Genomic DNA, 20,028 nt, shown 5'->3' with positions numbered 1-20,028 from the left:
TACTCCATTGTAATGTTGTATATTCTTGACTGAACACAGAAAACAATAATTCAAATTGCTTCTTGTTCTTTAAAATAGGTCCAGTTCCAAGTCTAAGTACAATATACAGAAGCCTTTCTGGTAATGTGTAACACAAACTCTGTTTCTGAGAGATTAATTTTCGAAGAGGGCATGGAAAATTTATGTTATAAAACTGATCTTTGTGCCATACGTCTCAGAAATTAATACAAGATTCCAAAATTCTGAGAGGAACACAAAGAAAAAAAGTAAAGATAATCTCTCTCCATATAGTGGACACAGTGAGTGTAAAGAGGCATATAAATGTGAACTGAAATATTGTAATGAGTAGAGTAAAATAGGAGATGGGAGGGGGAGTGAGTGGTAAAGGTACAGGAAGGGCAAGCCTCAAGAAAAAGGATAATATGGGAAAGGACAATGGTCCCAGAGAGAGCTCCGCACCCTGATATGCACAGAGATAGTAGCTTGTTACACATAGTGAAAACTGGTGTGAGGTTAGAAGGGGCAGGGAGGATAGAAGGAGTTTTAGAATACAAGAAAACGGAGACCAACCAAAGAAAAGTGTGGATGAAGATTTATGAAAATATGAGGCAAACTAATGTTAGAGTCAAAGTGTTGTAATGAAGGGTACGAAGGTGATGTAAGGAAAGAAAAGTGAAAGAGGTGGGAATGGAGGAGGATGCCGGTGCAGGACAGCATGTACAAACATTTTTGCCCAGGGATATGGCAGAACTGAAGGAAGTACAGTCCCACCTATCCAATTAAGAGAAGCTGGTATTAAGGAGGGGGTGGATGGGGCAAGGGGTGGGAGGGGGGGTGTCGTTATGATGTGGATTGTGATGTATCCATTAAGTACAGCACGGGTGACTTCAAAGCACTGTCAATGTATAACTGGAACTGTCTGAGAAGTGTAAACTCCTGCAATTCTGTCAGATGTCTCAGTAGATCAATTGGTATAATTATGCATATGTTTGGTGAGGTTGCTAGGTGTGGCACAGAAGGATACATCTGCCAGGACAAGGTCGTGTGGCATAACATCCATGGCAGATTTAAGGTTTGCTGTAGACCATCATGGTCTCATCTGTCGCACCCAGCCAATGTTTATAGCATGCTCTCCAGAGTACCAAATGACAACAACCCTGCACTATGTGGTTTCCCCTGGACTATTTGCACTATGTTGGTATTTACCAACAACATTTGGGTAGCACATGGACTTGCTTCTCTGCCTAATGCAGTACTGTGTTTGCTCACTATTCAACTGACAATTGTGTTTTCAGTGAACGAATGGACAACGTAGGGTGCACTGAGTGTGATTTGTATTTGAGTGCTTCCCAGCCGAACCTACAAAGTGTTGTTCTGTACTAACAAGAGAGTTATTTAAAAAACTTCCGAACTACTGTAGTGGTCGCCTCTAGAAGTGCTTTGTTTTGTACATTTCCAGAAAAGTAATAGAGTATTGCTTTCTGTGATTTATTTGTACAGAACCTAAACAATGGTTTCTCATAATACAGCAGATGGGCTGAGTAGCAGATATGCATTTAAACAAAACTTGAAAATGGTGGCTCAGACATAAATATCCAGCTGTACATTGGCAATTCACATATTCTTCATGGGGCACAAAAAGATTTAAATAATCTCACAGGTGTGAAATAGTATCAAGCATGTTTTTGCTAACTTACAATACACTCCATAAGATTCTAAAAAAATACATATAGTTTCAATTTTGCACAAGTTTGTTCTTTTAAAATATATGGTTGGTGTATTTTTGAGGACATTTCCTATATTAAAGTGTGTATTTGCAGAATTTTAGTGCATAAGCCTGGCATTTTTAACCTATATGAACGCATATTTTGAATGTTTTAATGCGTACCTTAAGGCCCTCTAATAATGAGATTTAAATAATCTGCAAAAAATTAAATATCAGATAGTTGTCTCATTAATCTACATTTGATGTTACAGTACAGAATGCAGATTACCTCTTAGAAGTATTTTCATTATTAGGGAAATGGAGGGAAACTCAACAGCCTGATAAATTTAGTTTAGCTACTCTGCCAATGGTGCATAATTTTCCATGAATCATAAATGACCTGCTCCACTGAACTTTACAGTTCCCGTATTTCATTGTTCGTCTTCCAGTCTCTCTCTCAGTAGTAGTGAGTGGACACAGCCAGGAAATATCTGTGATTACACAAAGATCACAGGCAACCATTTAAGCAGCAGAAAGGCGTTTTGTAATACGTTGCGACTTAACAGATTTCAATCAATAGTTCTCAGAATAAGCATTCTTTGTAGGTGTATTAATTAGAAACAATTCTTTATGTCAATTACTAGAAATGTAGGTCATGATTGGAAATTAAAGGGAACTAACAGTTTTGCAGAAATCATTAATAATAAAGGAATTAGGTTGTATCGAAACTTATGCGAGTTAACCAATATAGAAGGAGAGAGGGGCTCGCACAGTTACTAAGTTAAGGGCATGTAAGGAATAAAAATTTTAAAAAAGCAGGTAAGCTGTTAAAAACAGTTGACAAATAATAATAATATTTACCAATTCTCCAAGTAAGCATAATGATTCATGTCTAACTACTTCATTAAAATCTTTTATTCCCTGCCTAATCAAGTTTAGAAGGGTGTCACTGATGAGAAATTCTCTTTCAGCAGAGATGTCTGAATGTTTGTGACACATAACAGGTGCCAAATTTCGTAGGCAGTATCCAGCACTATCTCTAAGAGACATGTCCTTTTCCTGCAACAAAAAGAAAGTAATTGATAAAGAACAAAGAAGCACAGCCACTGTGAATAAAAATCGAATAGTTTTAATGAAATGCGTTACTGATACAGCACTGCATTAAGGTTTTTGGTTATCAGTATATTTAAAAATTGCTCTCTTCCTAAGCTCTCTAATTTCTGTTTTGTTTATTGATCTTATAGGAAGTAAAGCATATGACACATGGTATCATCATGGGGAAATGCAAAAACCTAACATAAACTAACTCAAAGTACTGAAGAGGAGTTTTTTAATTGCAGTAGTACATTTGTTCATTCATTCATACTCTGTGTTACATAAATCTTATCAGGACGGGGGCCTTTACAGGTATTGTATGAGGTAACCACTGCACATTACTGGAAGCCTTCCTTGCAGACCAAAATCTTTGCAGTCTTTCTCTGGTAGCCTTTCTTCTTCCCTCTGTTCATCTGCATTTCTCTTTTCGTTTATCATGGAAATCTATAAAGTTGCCTAGGCCTGGTCTGAGATGTCTCTTCAGTTTAATCCAACCTGTTCATGATCCCTTCTCTCATACATGAACCAACTGTCAGAAGCCTTAGGGCTTCTGTCAAGTACCTTGAAAATGTTTTGTCAGTCTCTTCTCATTCATCCTCAACAAAGGCCTTTTTCTAACCGATTCTCTGAATCTTCCATTTTCCTTCTACAGTTCTTCATTTCCTCATAATCTATACTGTCCATCTACAATCTTTGGAAACATTATATTATTAATTATGGGAATTACTTACTAACACACTATAAATGCAGGTATATTAGCAGGAAAGCAGTGGATTGCAAAAAAAGTCATTACCCTTCCTCTTACATTACTTAGCTGCTGTTTTTACCAACTACTTCATACTAAGAATTTATACATCTCTACTGACTACAGAGAACATTATCAACTGTCAATATACAGTCAAAGATAAAAACTTTTTTAATATGAACATTAGTGTTAACCTGAAATTGCACCCTCTGAGTCTAAATATTATGATTAATTACAAGGATAGAACTTAAGTACTATTTTCTTTTCTTTTTTAATATCTAGATTTTTCCAATTTCCTGCCTGATGTCTGCTGGCAACATGTTAAAACCTTTTTTACTGGACTGTAAAGCTGAATTCTGATTCCTAGACAGGGATGCAAAAGCTACATTTAAATTATTTTCATTTCTAGTATTGTGGGTGCATTTCACAGTTACCCTAAATTCACTCATGCCATTGATCACAAATACCAAAAGGGGGTAAATATACTGGCACATATTTGTAAAAATACCAAGGTCCCAGAAGACACATCTACGTATTCTTAAGTTATTGACTTTTTCTCAACATTCTTACTGCACATTTCTCTAGCATAAACACGTTTTTTTTAGCGGAAGATTACACCAAAGGACAGTATCAAGTAAAGGTTTGCAAAGTACATTAGCAATCACACTGACAGGTCAAGAATATGCACAGCAGGCAGAATTTAGTTTCTTGGTTAAATTAGCCATGTATTGGTGCTCTGGCAATCAGGTATTTATGTTAGAATTTTCATGTTAATTACCCCAGTTTGTAGCATCATGGGAAGGGGAGAGGGAGAAGATAAAAAAAATAATTTTACTGCCCATACAAAGGTTGTTATAATTAGCTCATAAAAAATAACCTCTTATTGCTATCTGGGTACTCACTATTTGTATTTACAAATTAATTAACTTACTGATTTTAAGATGTGGAAACAGTTGTGAATTATCATCACACCAAAGTCAAGGCTGATTTTCCCTTCAGATAACATTTCTTTGACTCTTTTAAAACCATCAAGACGCCTGTTGAAATCTGGTTGTTCAATCCATCTGGCATCCCACGCATTTATTTCCATTAAAAGTTGAGCATTAATAACCACATCACTTTTCTGTTCCTTTAAATCTCTTTCTGCAATAGCCATTACCAAATCACAGAGTAGTTTTCGTGGAGCGGTAGCAGAGACTGTACCAAATAATGGTGCTAATGACCTACAATATAAGCATGATCATTATGCTGTTAATTATAATACAAATAATTTTTAAAAACTCATATTTAAATGGATGAAACATTTCTTATTTTTCAGACAACTTTTTTGATTTTAAAACATCCACACTATATTGATATAATTTTAAGGTCCTTGATAATTTAAAATTAAAAGGCAAATCAAACATTTAGAATTTATATTTATTTTCTCTATACCATAAACTTCATAATTTCAGGTAGATTAAACTGTTTCCTTCACATCACAAGCAAAGAGCAGATAATTATAGTACAAAGTGAGTTGGTGCAGAATATACCCAATGTTATAGTTTCAAAAGGTCATGCTATTACACAATTTGAGCCTATATAGTGACAATTTTAATATGAGATCTTTTTTTTTTTCTTTCCTTTATTTTTGTTTCCTAAGAATACACGTATAAGCATACTGACAATGTGTTTACAACTTCCTCTAACTTCATGAATAAGATATAACTGGAAGGAATAATGAAAATTATTTGATATTTGTTAAGATCTTCACAGTGATGAAAACCTTAATTGGACAATATAGATATAACTGGAAGGAATAACGAAAATTATTTGATATTTGTTAATATCTTCACAGTGATGAAAACCTTAATTGGACAATATATTTTGGTGCTGCTCAAACAACTTTGTTCAGCAACTTCTGCTCTTTCTATAAAATCTAATTATGGAAACAAATAAATCATCATTATAACATAGTTAACACCTGAATGTCTTATAGCATAATTTTAATGTGGAACTCATTAATTAGAAAGGAAGCCTTGATTGCACAAGAGTGAGCACTGAAAGCAGTACACTGTGTTCACACATAATCATCTTGTGGACACTTTTCGGAAAACATTAGGCATTTTAACACTGCTGTTCTTCACAGTTGCTACATTCACAAAACATATTCTTCATAAATAATTCATTACAATTTGAGAAAAATATATTTGTCCTCAGCTAAAACACTATAAGGGAAAGAAAGACCTATCTCAAACATTACTAAAACTATCTGTGGCTCCAAAAGAAAATTACAAAAATCATTGAACATTTATCCACACAGCATAAAATTGTAAAATATGATTCCTTGCCAGTCTCGGGTCATACTCTCGGGTGTTAAATATGCAAAAGCTAGTACTCAGTGGAAGGGGGCTTTATCCAGCCTGGAGCCAATGAGACAGTCTCTCTTTAATCCGTCTAAAGTGTTTTGTGGTCAGAGCCTTTTAGACTGACTTAAGGAGTAGTGATTCTCCTGTGACAGCTGGTGTTGTACAGAACTTGTTAGGAATAAGGAGTGCTACTGGTGTGAGAAGGGAATGATCAGTGAGGATGCTAAAGCTGACTGTGTGATATGTTTAAAGAATTTTGCCAGCTGTCAGTAGCTCTCATGATTGAAGAGTAGGCCACCAGCCTTTCCAGATGGAAGAGGCAGTCATGTGCCCTCTGGAATAAAGATGTTTAACATTTCTGAAGTCAGTAGTTAGGGAACCTCGTTTAACAAGGTTATTTTCAAATAAAAAAAAAAGGATGTGTTGCTATGTGCAGGTGTTGAATTCTGATAGGTAATTTACCAGTTTTCTACACAAGCATTGAATTTCAGTGAGTGAGCACTTCCTTGATAAGCAGAAGCTTCATGTCACATCATGAAGCCATTAGCTAACCAGAGGTGGGGGTTTTAACGAAAAAGGTAGACTTGGTGAGATCTAATTGAAGCCAATAAATTAATTTTGTTTCTGCAGAAGCAATAAGTATGGTGTTTCTGTGAGGCTTTTGATGTATTTACTTTGAGCTATTATCCAGTAATGCGTAGTGCCTATAGGCAGAATTTGTTTTCTAGTACAGTTGTGGGATTCAGAACATTTCTGAACACAGTTATGTAGCTACAGGGCATTAATCAGTGTGCTGCATTTTGGCCATGGCTGCAAGTATGAATTTGTACAAAATTACAGCCTCTCTGAGGACAAGATTAAGAAACATTTCAAAATGTCTGACAGACAGCAAAGCAAATTTCAAATCTACCATGAAATCATTTCTCTTGTACAACTCCTTCTATTCCATAAACAAATTTCAAATTAAAAAACTGGAACCATGTGAGTCTGTCTTTCTTTTACTAATTCTTTTTTTAATTATCAGTTATTATATGAGTAGTATGAAAGACTAACATAATAATTGTTATTAATATTTAACTGGTGTGTCATATAGTAACTTTTAAATAGCCACCTTGTGGCCATACCCATAAACAAAATGGCTACATGGCCAGCAAACTGACTTGGTCCACATTTACGGAAAAAGTAATTTTAAAAGTCTATAGTAATCAACTTGTCATTATGAACATTTACTGACAAAAATAATTTAAAAAATTATTAATAGTTTTTTACTTTGCAGTCTGCAAAATGTATTACCTTGTGATGACAAGTGTGCAAGTACCAAATGCATGAGTTTCATATTTCTGCAGGTTTATCATGAAATACAAGATAATTTGCCACTTTGGTGCATATCAGTCGCAACATAACTACTTCAGTCAAAAATGAATGAACATGTATATGCTTCACAAGTGATGAGTAGTGGGCAAAGCAAAGCTATCTGTCAGAGTCTCCACGTCGATGTCATAAAGAGTACAAAGAAAACATACCATCTTCAACAAACAACAAACCTGAGGTATTTCAATGGGTATGCAATGTTCTTGACAAGATTAGTAATAGTTGTGAAAAGTTGAATCACAGTTTCTTCAGATGCAGATGCTTTTCTGTTAAGTGTGGGTAATAACAGTTGCAGCAAGAGCTCACTCGTTGATGGGTCATGCACCAGCTCTGATACTCTTGCAAGCACTTCTAAATCACGGTGACCAAGGCCTGCTTTTGATGATGACAGCTTGCGCTTCAAATGTTCTAGTATTGCTGGAACATGTGGCAACAGCAGGCCACTCCCATAGTTCACTGTTAACAAAGCACAGTATTAACTTTAAAATGGATTTCATGTGTTGCTGTTTAAATATTATATCATTAAACCTTCATAATGTTACTTAAAACAATGCCCATACCAAACACATAGAAGTCTTCTGTACAACTGTATGTAAAGATTGACAAAGATGAAGGACAAAGTGCCTGCTGTTCTGTGTCAAATTAGGGACTTATGAATATAATAATGAAGAAACACTAAATTAATGCCTTTTTTAAGCATTCATCTACAGATAAGTTGCTTAGCATTAGCTGAATACAGAAGGGGTGGATCTACATTTTCTGGGTGATTTCTAAAGCTCACTTCAACTAACCAACATTTCAAAGATAGAAGTTTATCACATGCATTTGACTGCGTATTCAAGTTTACCATAGGCATTCGATTGCATATTCCATCTGTTGAGAAACATATACTTTATTTTGTTGTTGTTGAATAACATTGTGGTGGTATTGAATGATTGTAGCTGGTGTATGCTTGAATACACATGAAGACACAGTTTTGTTGCAGTTCAGTGTCATTTAAATGGCAGGCATTTCTTACCAACAATTTAAAAAGGTGTACAAATAATATAGTCACACGTTGCACTTGCCACCAAGAAAAAGAAAGATTTGAAATTCAAGTGTAATTTTGATAGTCGAGAAAGTGACGAAGGTTCTTACAGATCACAACAAAATCACTGTGCACAGCAAGTGGGCAGTTACAGCTACCTGCATCCACAGAGATAAAGCATTGAAGAACTGCCACTGGATCTTGTAAACCTAAAAATGATACATAAACTGCAAACTCAATTATACTGTGGGAGTGTGGGAGTAGCCAGTGATGCATGCATCGTTTACACCATTCCAGTGCAGTGGACATTAGATATAAGTTCCTACTCTTTGGCTGTTAGCTCCGTTTCCAAGTTGGAAAAATAAAGTATTTTATGCAAAGCTGTATGTGGGTTTACTTTGTTGCCTACATAATTGGTGATACCAGAAAAAATAAGAACTCTCGCAACTTAATATTGTGCGGCAGTTTCACCAAAGATGGAAGAAGCTAACAAATTTCTGCAAGCAACAAATGACGAGATATGATGGCTACAGCAAGAGATTGGGCTTTTGGAGCTTGCAATGCTGCAGAATGATAGCAAAATGGAATTCATGAATTTGCAAACTCCAGTAGTAGCAGCCACACCACGAACATACTCACATGCCGAAGATTTTTCATGCACGAACATGCTGTTGCCATTGCAGTTCAGAGCACCTCCATTCAGGCCTACACAACCAGATGTTTGGTTTGCAATTATAGAGAATATCTTTGAGTAACAACACATTACTGAAGACCACGAAAAATTCACTCTCGCAATAGCAACCTGAATCAGAGGGCAACAACAATAGTCTCTGATATGATCATACATCTGCTGCTCCAACAATCGTACACCACACTTAAAATGGCGTTGATCGCTTGCTGCATGAAATTACCTGAACAGCGACTTTCCCTGGAGAAACACAGGGACAGAAGGCCATCTGAATTTTGGAGCCATTTATGCACTATAGTCGACGCAACCATGATGTCCAATGAATTCTTACTGCATGTCTGGTGACAGCAGCTTCCTCACCAAATTCAACTGATGTTGATTGCATACGAAGCACAGTCTCTCAACAAGCAACTGCAAATAGCTGACAGAGCTTTCACTACTCTACAGTCGACACTCGTAGCATCCGTAGCAATGTCATCTGCCACCTCTGCAACGGAGCCAATAATGACTCATCGGTATGGTTAGAAGAACTGAAGTTAAGCTATGCAGCCACAGGCTACAGACAAAAACCAGGCATCACTGAGGGGATCAGGAAACTGCAAGATGCGATGGAAAATATGGCTACTCGGCTGCATAAGTTGGACCTGCAGACGTCCACCAGGTCCACCAGTAACAAGAAGAGGTCACAATCCAAACTGGATTAAGCTCACACCGACAATTTTTACTGGTATCACTGACGATTCGGGCTCAAGCTATGAGATGCACAAAACCTTGTGGATACCCAAATGGCAAGGGCAGCCTGCTCTAGGCATCACGGGCTGCAGCACTCACAAACGGCACCATATACGAATGAGGATCTGGATGACAGTTGCAGGCAGCAACACGTACAGTCAAGGTAAGGCACTTGAAGGCTTCCTGTATGCTATACCTTTATGCCACTTTGCATCATCCTGGGAATATAAGCTAACAATGCACAGATTACAAAGGGTTGATAGACTCTCAGGCCTTAACTTCCTGATAGGCACCGGCTCGGAAGTGAGTACCTTGCCGGCTACGAGCTTTGTTAAGAAGGACACATGGGAGCCTTTGAAACTGACAGCAGTTAACAACCCAAGTATAAACACGTATGGTTATAAAGAGCTCATGATAGATATTGGTTTATCTACTCGTTACAAGTGGAATTTTGTAGTAGCAAATATTTTACAGCCGATCTTAGGCGCAGATTTCTTGTCTCATTTTGCACTCACAATGGACTTGGCAAATAACTCTCTTACTACTGGATCAAACAGGGCCATGATAAAAGGTTTTTGGTGCAGTGTGGCAGAGGCTGTTTTAGGAGTAGTCAGTAGCTCAGCTATACAGTCCCCCCCAACAAGAAGCCATAAAAACTCCAGCAGTTAAACATAATACAGTGCATTATATACGCACCACACCAGGTCTGCCTCTATCAAGACACATCCACAGATTAGTCCCACAGCGATTAGCGGAGACAAAAAGCGATAATAGAGGAGATGCTCCAGGCTGGGGTAATTAGAAGGTCTGACAGTTCTTGTGCATCCCCTCTCCATCTAGCGCGCAAGAAACATGGCACATGGCATCCCTGTGGTGACTACCGCCAACTGAACATGAGAACAATCTTGGACAAGTACCCCATACCACACATTAAAGAGTTTATCTACGCTACAGCGGGTGCGAAAGTATTCTCAGTACTGGATTGTCATAAGACACACAATCAGATTCCTGTGGCTCCAGCTAACGTGGCAAAGACAGTGGTGATCACACCCTTTAGGCTATTTGAATTTCTGTTTATGCCATTCGGACTCAAAAATGCGGCCCAATCCTGGCAAAAATTCATTGATGAAGTGCTCTACGGATTACCTTTCTGTTATGCATATCTGGATGATATTTTGGTATTCTCAAAGGATATGTAACCACTACTGACTACAAACAACTTAGGCGTTATCTTGTCATGGTAAATTTTTACCAGCATCATTTACCAATTACCACTGAAACACAGGCACCACTTATGAATGCACTGGATAGCAACAATATCACAGGTAAGCGAAATGACTAAAGCTTTTGGCGATTTACAAAGAAGCTTAGAGGATGCAGGATACTCACACACCCCATACCTGCAACACCGTTGAGTATTGTAACAGATGCCAGCCAGGTCGCAACTGGTGCAGCCTTGCAAGAACAAGTCAAAGGGCAGTGGGAACCTCTTAGTTTCCTCTGAAAGAAGCTGCAACTCCGACAGAAAAAATGGAGCGCATATGAAAGAGAGTTGTTGAAGTCAGGCCAGTAACAATTTTCACATATATTGAAACCAGGCCAGTAACAATTTTCACTGATCATAAACCTATAGTGTCAGCTTTCAGCAACATCAACAATAAGTGCTCGCCAAGGCAGTTCCAGCACACAGAAGAGCTTTTCAGTCAATTCACCACGGATATAAGGCACATCAGAGGTGTGGAGAATCTGGTTGCACATTACTTTTCTCATGTTTGCAGTGTGACCAGCACAATAAATTATGAAGAACTCACGACATTGCAGGAAATTGATCTGGATCTACAGAAGTTATTGATGGACCACACAACAGGGTTACACTTAAAACCGATACTCATGCACGGCATGAAGTTATAGTGTAATATATCATGGCAGAAGCTGTGCCCATACATTCCACAATGATTTCGTAAAGCAGAATTTGACAGTGTTCATGGTCTGGTGCACCCAGGGGCAAATCCCACAATCAAGTTACTGACAGCACATTTTGTCTGGCCATCAATTAAAAAGGATGCCAGGGAATGGACTTGCGCATGCCTACAATGTCAGCGCTACAAAATAGGGCGACACATTCACACGGAAATTGGGAATTTCACAGGATCACCTGGAAGATTTGCCCATGTCCATCTGGACTTAATGGGTCAACTTCCAGTTTCTGATGGCTATAAATACTTGTTCACAGTGGTAGACAGATGCATGAGATGGGCAGAGGTCATTCCAATTACTGACATAGCGGCAGAAATGGTTGCAAAGGCGTCTGTCTCTCAATGGTTAGCTTGCTTTGGGTGCCCCCTTCATATCACAACAGATTAAGGCCACCAGTTTGAGTTTAGTCTGTTCAATGAGCTAGCTAATTTATGTGGGTTCTAGCACCACCATACAACAAGTTATCATCCAGCGAGCAATGGTATGGTGGAGAGGTGGCGCAGGACGTAGAAGGCAGCTCTCGTGTGTCATCAGAGAAGCTGGACAGAAGCATTTCCATTGGTTCTCCTTGGATTATGGACTGCATACAAGATGGACATCGGTGCCTCAGTGGTGGAATTGGTGTATGGGGAACCACTGAGAATCCCGGCAGATTACCTAACTGCTGTCTCATCACCAATGCCAATAAACCTCTCATGACTGATATGTGAAATCTGAGAGCATGTGGAGACAATGAGAAGGTCTACGGTATCTAGACACAGTAAGCGACCAGTTTTTTGTGCATAAGGCATTGGGAGATTGTACACGTGTCATGCTCTGCATAGATTCAGTCAGAGCACCACTACAACCTTCATATAGTGGAGAACCTTATTGAATCATATGACACAACACCCATACTATGGACATCTCACAGAATGACAAAACTATTAGTGTGTCCATAGAGGGGGTAAAACCAGCATGGATCTTGTTGTGTCGGTATCTGGGCCGACACCGTGAAGTTGAGATGGCTGAAAATGAACTCTAGACTAACGCTGTAGCCGATAGGGCACGCACGGCTAAAGCAGACGGGCGTGAAGTCTGGAACATGAGAACTTATAAATGAATAAGAAGAAAAGTATGTAGATGCTTATTACTTATCTTTTTATTAGTCCTTGGAATACATCTCTCTTGAATACTCGTAAGCTATAGGCACTGATACAAATGGCGCCTTGCTAGGTGGTCGCTATTAACTTAGCTGATGGCTATTCTGTCTCTCGGCTAATGAGAGCGAAAGGCTTCGTACATCTGGTCGGTAGCTAGGTTCTCGTACAACTGGGCGATAGCTAGGTTCTCGTACAACTGGGCGGTAGCTAGGTTCTCGTACAACTGGGCGGTAGCTAGGTTCTCATACAACTGGGGCGAGTCCACTCTCGTATCACGAGACCTGCCTTGGTGGTGGCGCTAGGTCTGCGATCACAGTGGCGACACGCGGGTCCGACATGTACTACATGGACCGCGGCCGATTTAAGCTACCACCTAGCAAGTGTGGTGTCTGGCGGTGACACCACAGATCTTACCAGAACTGGAGTATGATGACACTCAACAGGATGAGAAGGACCGAAGTTTGGAACTCACTATGCATGATATGGCTGAAGAACCCGTGGCAAGAGAACATGGAACCACAAGGAACCACAACGCAAGAGCCTACAACAGCTTCTTCATCCCCGCAGCAACAAGTCGTCCGTATGAGAGCCGGGAGACAAGTCAAGTTTAAGTACTCATTTATCCCGGGTGCTCTGCGCTTTGGGGGAGGGGGGGAGGCTGTGTGGTGATGTGAGAGTTGCCAGTGATGCATGCTTTGTTTACTCCATGCAAGTGCAGTGGACATTAGATATAAGTTTTTACTCTTTGACTGTTGTTAGTACACTGAGTTGTCTTTTCCGAGTTGGAAAAATAAAGCATTTTGTGCAAAGCTGTATGTGGGTTTAATTTGTTGCCTACAATCCAATAAAAAGGATGGCATTTTTAGAGAATTTGATGACCATTACTGATCAGGATGAGGGATTGCTAAATTAATACATATAAGTCCTGCGAGGTTGCACCATCAAGAGGGCACTGAGCTACTAACCTTCACCACGAGTGGTCCACCAGTTGGCTCTGTAAAACATATTATGCAGGGATGGATGTAAATGTAATGTATTGCGAATACATAGAAAGAAGGATCCTTTATTTTATGATTATATGATAGCAGAACAAACACTGGTAGCAGTTACTTCTGTAAAATATCTGAGAGTACACGTACGGAACGATTTGAAGTGGAATGATTATATAAAATTAATTGTTGGTAAGACAGGTGCCAGGTTGAGATTCATTGGGAGAGTCCTTAGAAAATGTAGACCATCAACAAAGGGGGTGGCTTACAAAACACTCGTTCGACCTATACTTGAATACTGCTCATCAGTGTGGGATCCGTGCCAGGTCGGGTTGATGGAGGAGATAGAGAAGATCCAAAGAAGAGCAGCGCGTTTTGTCACAGGGTTATTTGGTAAGCGTGATAGCGTTACGGAGATGTTTAGCAAACTCAAGTGGCAGACTCTGCAAGAGAGGTGCTCTGCATCGCGGTGTAGCTTGCTGTCCAGGTTTCGAGAGGGTGCGTTTCTGCATGAGGTATCGAATATATCGCTTACCCCTACTTATACCTCCCGAGGAGATCACAAATGCAAAATTAGAGAGATTCGAGTGCTTACGGAGGCTTTCCGGCAGTCGTTCTTCCCGCAAACCATACGCGACTGGAACAGAAAGGGAGCTAATGACAGTGCCACGTAAAGTGCCCTACACCACACACTGTTGGGTGGCTTGCAGGGTACAAATGTAGATGTAGACTGTCTGTGATATAAAGGACATACCTGACATGCAGAAGACTGATCCCTGGTTGACCAGGGCTGATATATTGCCTTCAGACTCTGGCTGTCTACTATGACTTCTGCTTATGCACTTGTACTATACCTGGTTTACATTCTGGCCTGGGTTTTAATTGCATACTACTGATGATCACATATGGACTATTTTTCTGAAAACTAGGATTTTACTATGTGCATATGTGAGTGGCTGTTTTATCTAATAAACATTACACGTTCCAAGCTACCACGCAACTGACATGTCATTTATCTGGAAAAATTAATAGTTACAATTTGTAGAAAGTGAGGCTTCATTGGAATCAAACTAACACAGGAAACATGAGTGTGAAATATTGAAACACTGGTCAATGACACAACTTGTAGTGGTGGGGGAGGGTTAGGACACTTAAATTAACCCTTGCTGGGTTAATGTATAGCTCACACATCAGCCACAACAACAGTTTCTGAACAATGCTGTCCTGCTTATTTCTCAGTGTGGTATTTCATCCTGTAGGTTTCATTGTGGTGAAAGTTTATATCTCTCCATATCCAGTGACAATGCTAAAATTGAGATGTTGGATTGTCACAATGATTGAAACCACCACATCGGACATGCTAGAGGCGGCCTGATATGAGTGAGATATCTTTTATTATTATTATTGTTGTTGTTGTTGTTGTTGTTGTTGTTGTTATTACTCACGGGGCTCACATCATGTAAATCAGGTCTGTGGAGGAAAAAAAAAAATCAAATTTTCCTTATTGAGATGGTAGAAGATCGTGTACTCCGTGTTAGTAATAGTACAGCCTCATGTAATTACCTAGTGAGTCCTTCCACATACCCCAAACTTTATAATAAGAACTTTGTTCATTTAGGAGACAAAAGTACATTATGTAACACTTTGCATACAAGACATCCAAAAATTATGTGAAAGATACAGATCCTGCAACTTGAAGAGCGTCAAAATGACAAACGTGGATAGTTTGTTTCTCTTTGAAGAATTGTTTCTTAATTTACTCTGCATATTAATGTAAGAACAGCAGTTGTCAAATACTAAATACAAGTGTTCCAGTTACTTTGAAATCACAGCAAACTTTCAAATGAATGAAGTCCCAAGTTCACTTCAATGGCTGACAGTGACTGAAGGGAAGAAAGAAGATTGTGGCTTAATGTACTGTTGATGATGAGGTCATTAGAAGAGACACACAATATTTGATTAGGGAATGGAATCATTCACGTCCTTTTCAAAGGAATCAGCCCAGCATTTGCATTAAACAATTTAAGCAAATCACAGAAAACAAAAACTGTACTGGAACTTCCTGGCACATTAAAACTGCATGCTGGATTGGAACTAGAAATTGGGATCTCTGCCTCTAATGGCACATTAAAACTGCATGCTGTATTGGAACTTGATCTTGGGATCTCTGCCTCTAATGGACAAGTGCTCTACCAACTGAGCCACCAGAGCAGAACTCACACTCTATCCTCACAGCCCTACTTTCGCCAGAACCTGATCTCCTACCTTCAAAACTTTACAGAAGTTCTCCTGCTATACTTGTCGGACTGGCACTCCTGGAAGAAAGGACATTGCAGAGAAATGGCTTAGCTAAAGGCTGGGGTTGGTTTCCAAAATGAATTTTTATCCTACAATGGAGTGTGTGGACAGGGATTTTAACCATTGTCCTCCCAAATGCAAGTCCACTGTCTTAAACGCCACACCATTTCACACAACATGAAAGACAATAGAGAAAAATAAACTCTGCTGTTGCTGTCTGCCTTAGATGCATGTCAATGGATTGGAGCAAAGACATTCTCAAAACTTTTAGAGTGACTTCTACAATCAGTGCAGATTAAGATGAGATCACATGCTACAAGCTGTTTAAATAAAGTGATAGTCATCTGTGAATTTCCACTTTCAAACCTAGATTTTGCAAAATGGGTGCTTAACAAAAATGGGAACATAAAATGCTGTTTCATCACAAAATTTTACACACATATAAAATTCTTACATGATAATTGTGAAACAACATCCTCATCTAATGGAAGCACAAAATTGACTTGCAATGGAGGCACAAATTTTCCTCCTTCTTCTGCAGTTTTTGTGTTGTCTTCTTGTTGCTTTTGATGATCTTGTAACGTTAACAAATTCTCCACTATTTCTACGATTCCACTCCGTACAGAACTGTGTGTCTTTTCTCCAAGCAGGAGCTTCATAATATACGGTAATGGACTTACATCTGGATTGCCTCTTAAGTGTTTTGCAAACAGCACAAAATACCTGAAAATAGAAAAAGAAATCTTAAAGGTTTAAAAGTTTTTTTGGTTACATAGAAGAAAAATTTAATGATAATCTGTCTAAACATAACTTTTGAAACTGCAGCTATCATATGCCACCTTTTCATAATGTTGGACCACTGTTCATGCAGTATAATTTTTATTCAATTACACATACAATATTAAATAAAAAGTACATGAACACCTAACTAGAAGTTAAGTGATACATTTCCTTACACCTGAGGGAAGTTCAGACCAATGAAAATGATACCTTACTTTTACTGGCGTAGTAATGATAATCTTTCAGATCACTTGTTGAGGTAGGATTCTTATTTCACATAAACCTAACCAAACAATTTACAGTCATATTTATGAGAGTGCTATATAACTAATTTATTCACATGTGTTGCTAAAAGCTGCTGGTATGGTCACAGTATTATATCAAGTCCTATGTCGCCAACCCTATAGCCCATTCCACCATGAACATTGGGCCTCTTGTCAACACTGCTGCTGTGGCTGCAGGCACTACCGCGGCTGTCACTGTGGCTCCTTCCGCGTTAGTCATCAGCCTTGTCCCTGCAGGCTAACTCGAAGTCGTTACAGCTATTGCTGTAGTGACCTCTTCTGTGACCATCCCTGCATTCTGCGAGCTGTCCCCACTGACCCCTCTGATCCCACTGTGTTCCTCCGGTGCTGGGTGCATTTCCATGCCTCAGTCTCAGCCTCTACTTGTGCCTTTCCTGTTGCCATCTACTGCCGACCGCAGCTATTCCCTAAGCAATCTTCTGGTTCTGCTTTCTTCGGCACCATTTTCATTGTTCATCCCCTGATTGACCTATTGTCTCATTCCAGTTTGCTCTGCTAGGTGCTCGGAGGCTCCTTCCCTGCCTGCTGCACTTCTCTGCAATGGTTCCACCATCTCCATTAAGGAATGTGAAGTTGGTATCTGTCCTTTCGAACATTTCCGAAAGAACAGATACCATCTTCTTATAGATAAGGCTAACCGACTAATGATCTTCAGTGTGGATGCACTCATATTGCCTGAACTCTTGTGGGAATTGGTAGATTGACTGCTGCGAGTAATGAGTATAGTGGGCAGAGGCACCACAAATGTAGTGTGTGGACAGTAAGATGGGAGTGTGGGTCTCACGGGGAGCATGCCAGAGATAATTCCCTGCAATCACACTATCCTCTGTGTCCTCGGTGGCTCAGATGGATAGAGCGTCTGCCATGTAAGGAGGAGATCCCGGGTTTGAGTCCCAGTCGGGACACACATTTTCAACTATCCTCATTGATATTTATCAATGCCTGTAAGCAGCTAAAGGTCTGGATTCCATTGTATTTTCATATCCCTTAAGAGTGATTGGGTGTAGTATATGCAAGGCTGGCCCCTGTATATTCAGACACCTAGTTTATGGATATGCTTTGTGGGACAGGCATTACCTCAGGCAGTTGTTTATCAACAGATGGCTGCACTGTTTACCACCAAGCCTCCTCTAGCTACCACAGTCTCTGATAGTGCATGCTGCACCACTACATGGTGTACAGATCGCAGTAAATAGTGCTGCAGTAACAGGAGACCTACTTGTTTCTGCGCAGTTGTATATCCACATAATGTGCACCTGCATTTTTCCAGTGAGTACTTTGGTCATCGCTGAGTGCCTCAAAGGCCAGTTCAACTCCGGCCTCCACACGGATCGCCAACCATGCCATGAGACAATGCTAGGGACCCTGACGCCTGCCAGCGCAGGAACTCAACTGACAGTGCTGTCTTGCACCTTCACCATGCCCCCAGACAGTGCTGTGCGACCACCGGCCTGGAAGGGCCTGCTTCCATAGCTCATCACCTCTACCAAGGATTGGGACTTTGTACTCAGGCTCACACACTTCATACCACTACAGGAGATCATTTCCATCATAATCTTCAATTGTCACAGGAGGACATTTTCCATCTTATTTCATGTGCGAATTTTTTCCTCGAAGTGTACTGTGTTTATTTCATGTTCAATAAACAATGTTACTTCAAGTGTGCTAATCAGTCACTACCAAAGTACATTTACTAAATAAATATTCTGCATTTTATGAGGGATAAACTTACCTGGCATTGTGACTCCAAGTTATAAATAATTTAAGAAGTGCTGTTGGGCTATGAACTCCCTCTGTTGGTAAACGGTCTAATGATGGCCAAACAAACACATCAAATACAGTATCGATTTCAGTTGGAGACCATATGAACTCATCAAATTGTGAGAAAAAGCGAATAAGAGCTGCTGTGCAACTATTACGAAGAGTACGAAGGGCAGGAATGTATGCAGGAAATATCTGAAATTCACAAAAAATAAATAAATAAATAAATAATAATAATAATAATAAATAGATTACAAAACAGGTGATACTGAAAGAATTACAATGATAAAACAATCATACTTTACTGTTGTAGTTTTTATGAAATGTAGCAAAATCTGGAATTTTTCTCATTCCCATGTGAAAATATTATAAATCTGAGTGTAGCAGTTTACTAATATTAGTTACTAATAGCTACTGAAAGCCAAAAACGTATACTGATTTTTTTCTCAATTCTGAGAATCATGTATAACTTGGAATGACAGTTGATAGCTCACATAAAGAATTATGGCTCTAGATGTGACTAAACAAACTAGATTTCAGTAACAGATTTAATGGGTGATGTAAATTTTACCAACAATTTTGCACAACCTATCATAAAAAAAAGAATGGCATATTTTTGGGATATCTTTCACATGGTGCCTCAAACTACCTATTTTCATAACACACAAATGTAAATACAAAAACAACAGATACAGCACTTTAAAAAATAAATAAAATGAAAACATGTAAATCAGGATTGTGTCTGATACCTTCCAACGTAACCTAATCCCTGGCCAATGCGACAGGTCACGCCGTCACCACAAACTACACCACGAAATAGTAAAAATAATATTGAATAAGTATTTAAATGAACATTCCAATGTTCTGCTTTTCTGCCAGAAATATATTAGCATGACTTCATGTATCCTGTGCTGCGGCTGGCTGCTTAATGTTGATTTGTGTGTTTACGTAGCTAAAGTGCCGTATTTGGTGATTTTTGTATTTATAGTTGTTGTTGTTGTGGTCTTCAGTCCTGAGACTGGTTTGATGCAGCTCTCCATGCTACTCTATCCTGTGCAAGCTTTT

At 39.2% G+C, this 20,028-nt stretch overlaps 1 protein-coding gene across 1 annotated transcript in view; it reads right to left on the bottom strand.

Moving 5' to 3' along the window:
- The window catches only part of LOC126466159 (small subunit processome component 20 homolog), a 221,105-nt gene that overhangs the window by 116,505 nt on the left and 84,572 nt on the right, over nucleotides 1-20,028 (bottom strand). The window contains exons 16-20 of the mRNA XM_050096362.1: nucleotides 18,935-19,158; nucleotides 16,572-16,840; nucleotides 7,438-7,720; nucleotides 4,477-4,768; nucleotides 2,567-2,764 (exon numbers count right to left, since the gene is read on the bottom strand). Of these exons, the coding sequence (XP_049952319.1) occupies nucleotides 2,567-2,764; nucleotides 4,477-4,768; nucleotides 7,438-7,720; nucleotides 16,572-16,840; nucleotides 18,935-19,158 (1,266 nt within the window). The remainder of the gene's footprint in view (nucleotides 1-2,566; nucleotides 2,765-4,476; nucleotides 4,769-7,437; nucleotides 7,721-16,571; nucleotides 16,841-18,934; nucleotides 19,159-20,028) is intronic.

The sequence above is a fragment of the Schistocerca serialis genome, chromosome 1 (assembly GCF_023864345.2).
Source record: "Schistocerca serialis cubense isolate TAMUIC-IGC-003099 chromosome 1, iqSchSeri2.2, whole genome shotgun sequence".
Taxonomy (NCBI): Eukaryota; Metazoa; Arthropoda; class Insecta; order Orthoptera; family Acrididae; genus Schistocerca; species Schistocerca serialis.
The sequence above is the reverse complement of the archived record's forward strand: the minus strand, read 5'-3'. Positions and strand labels throughout refer to the sequence as shown.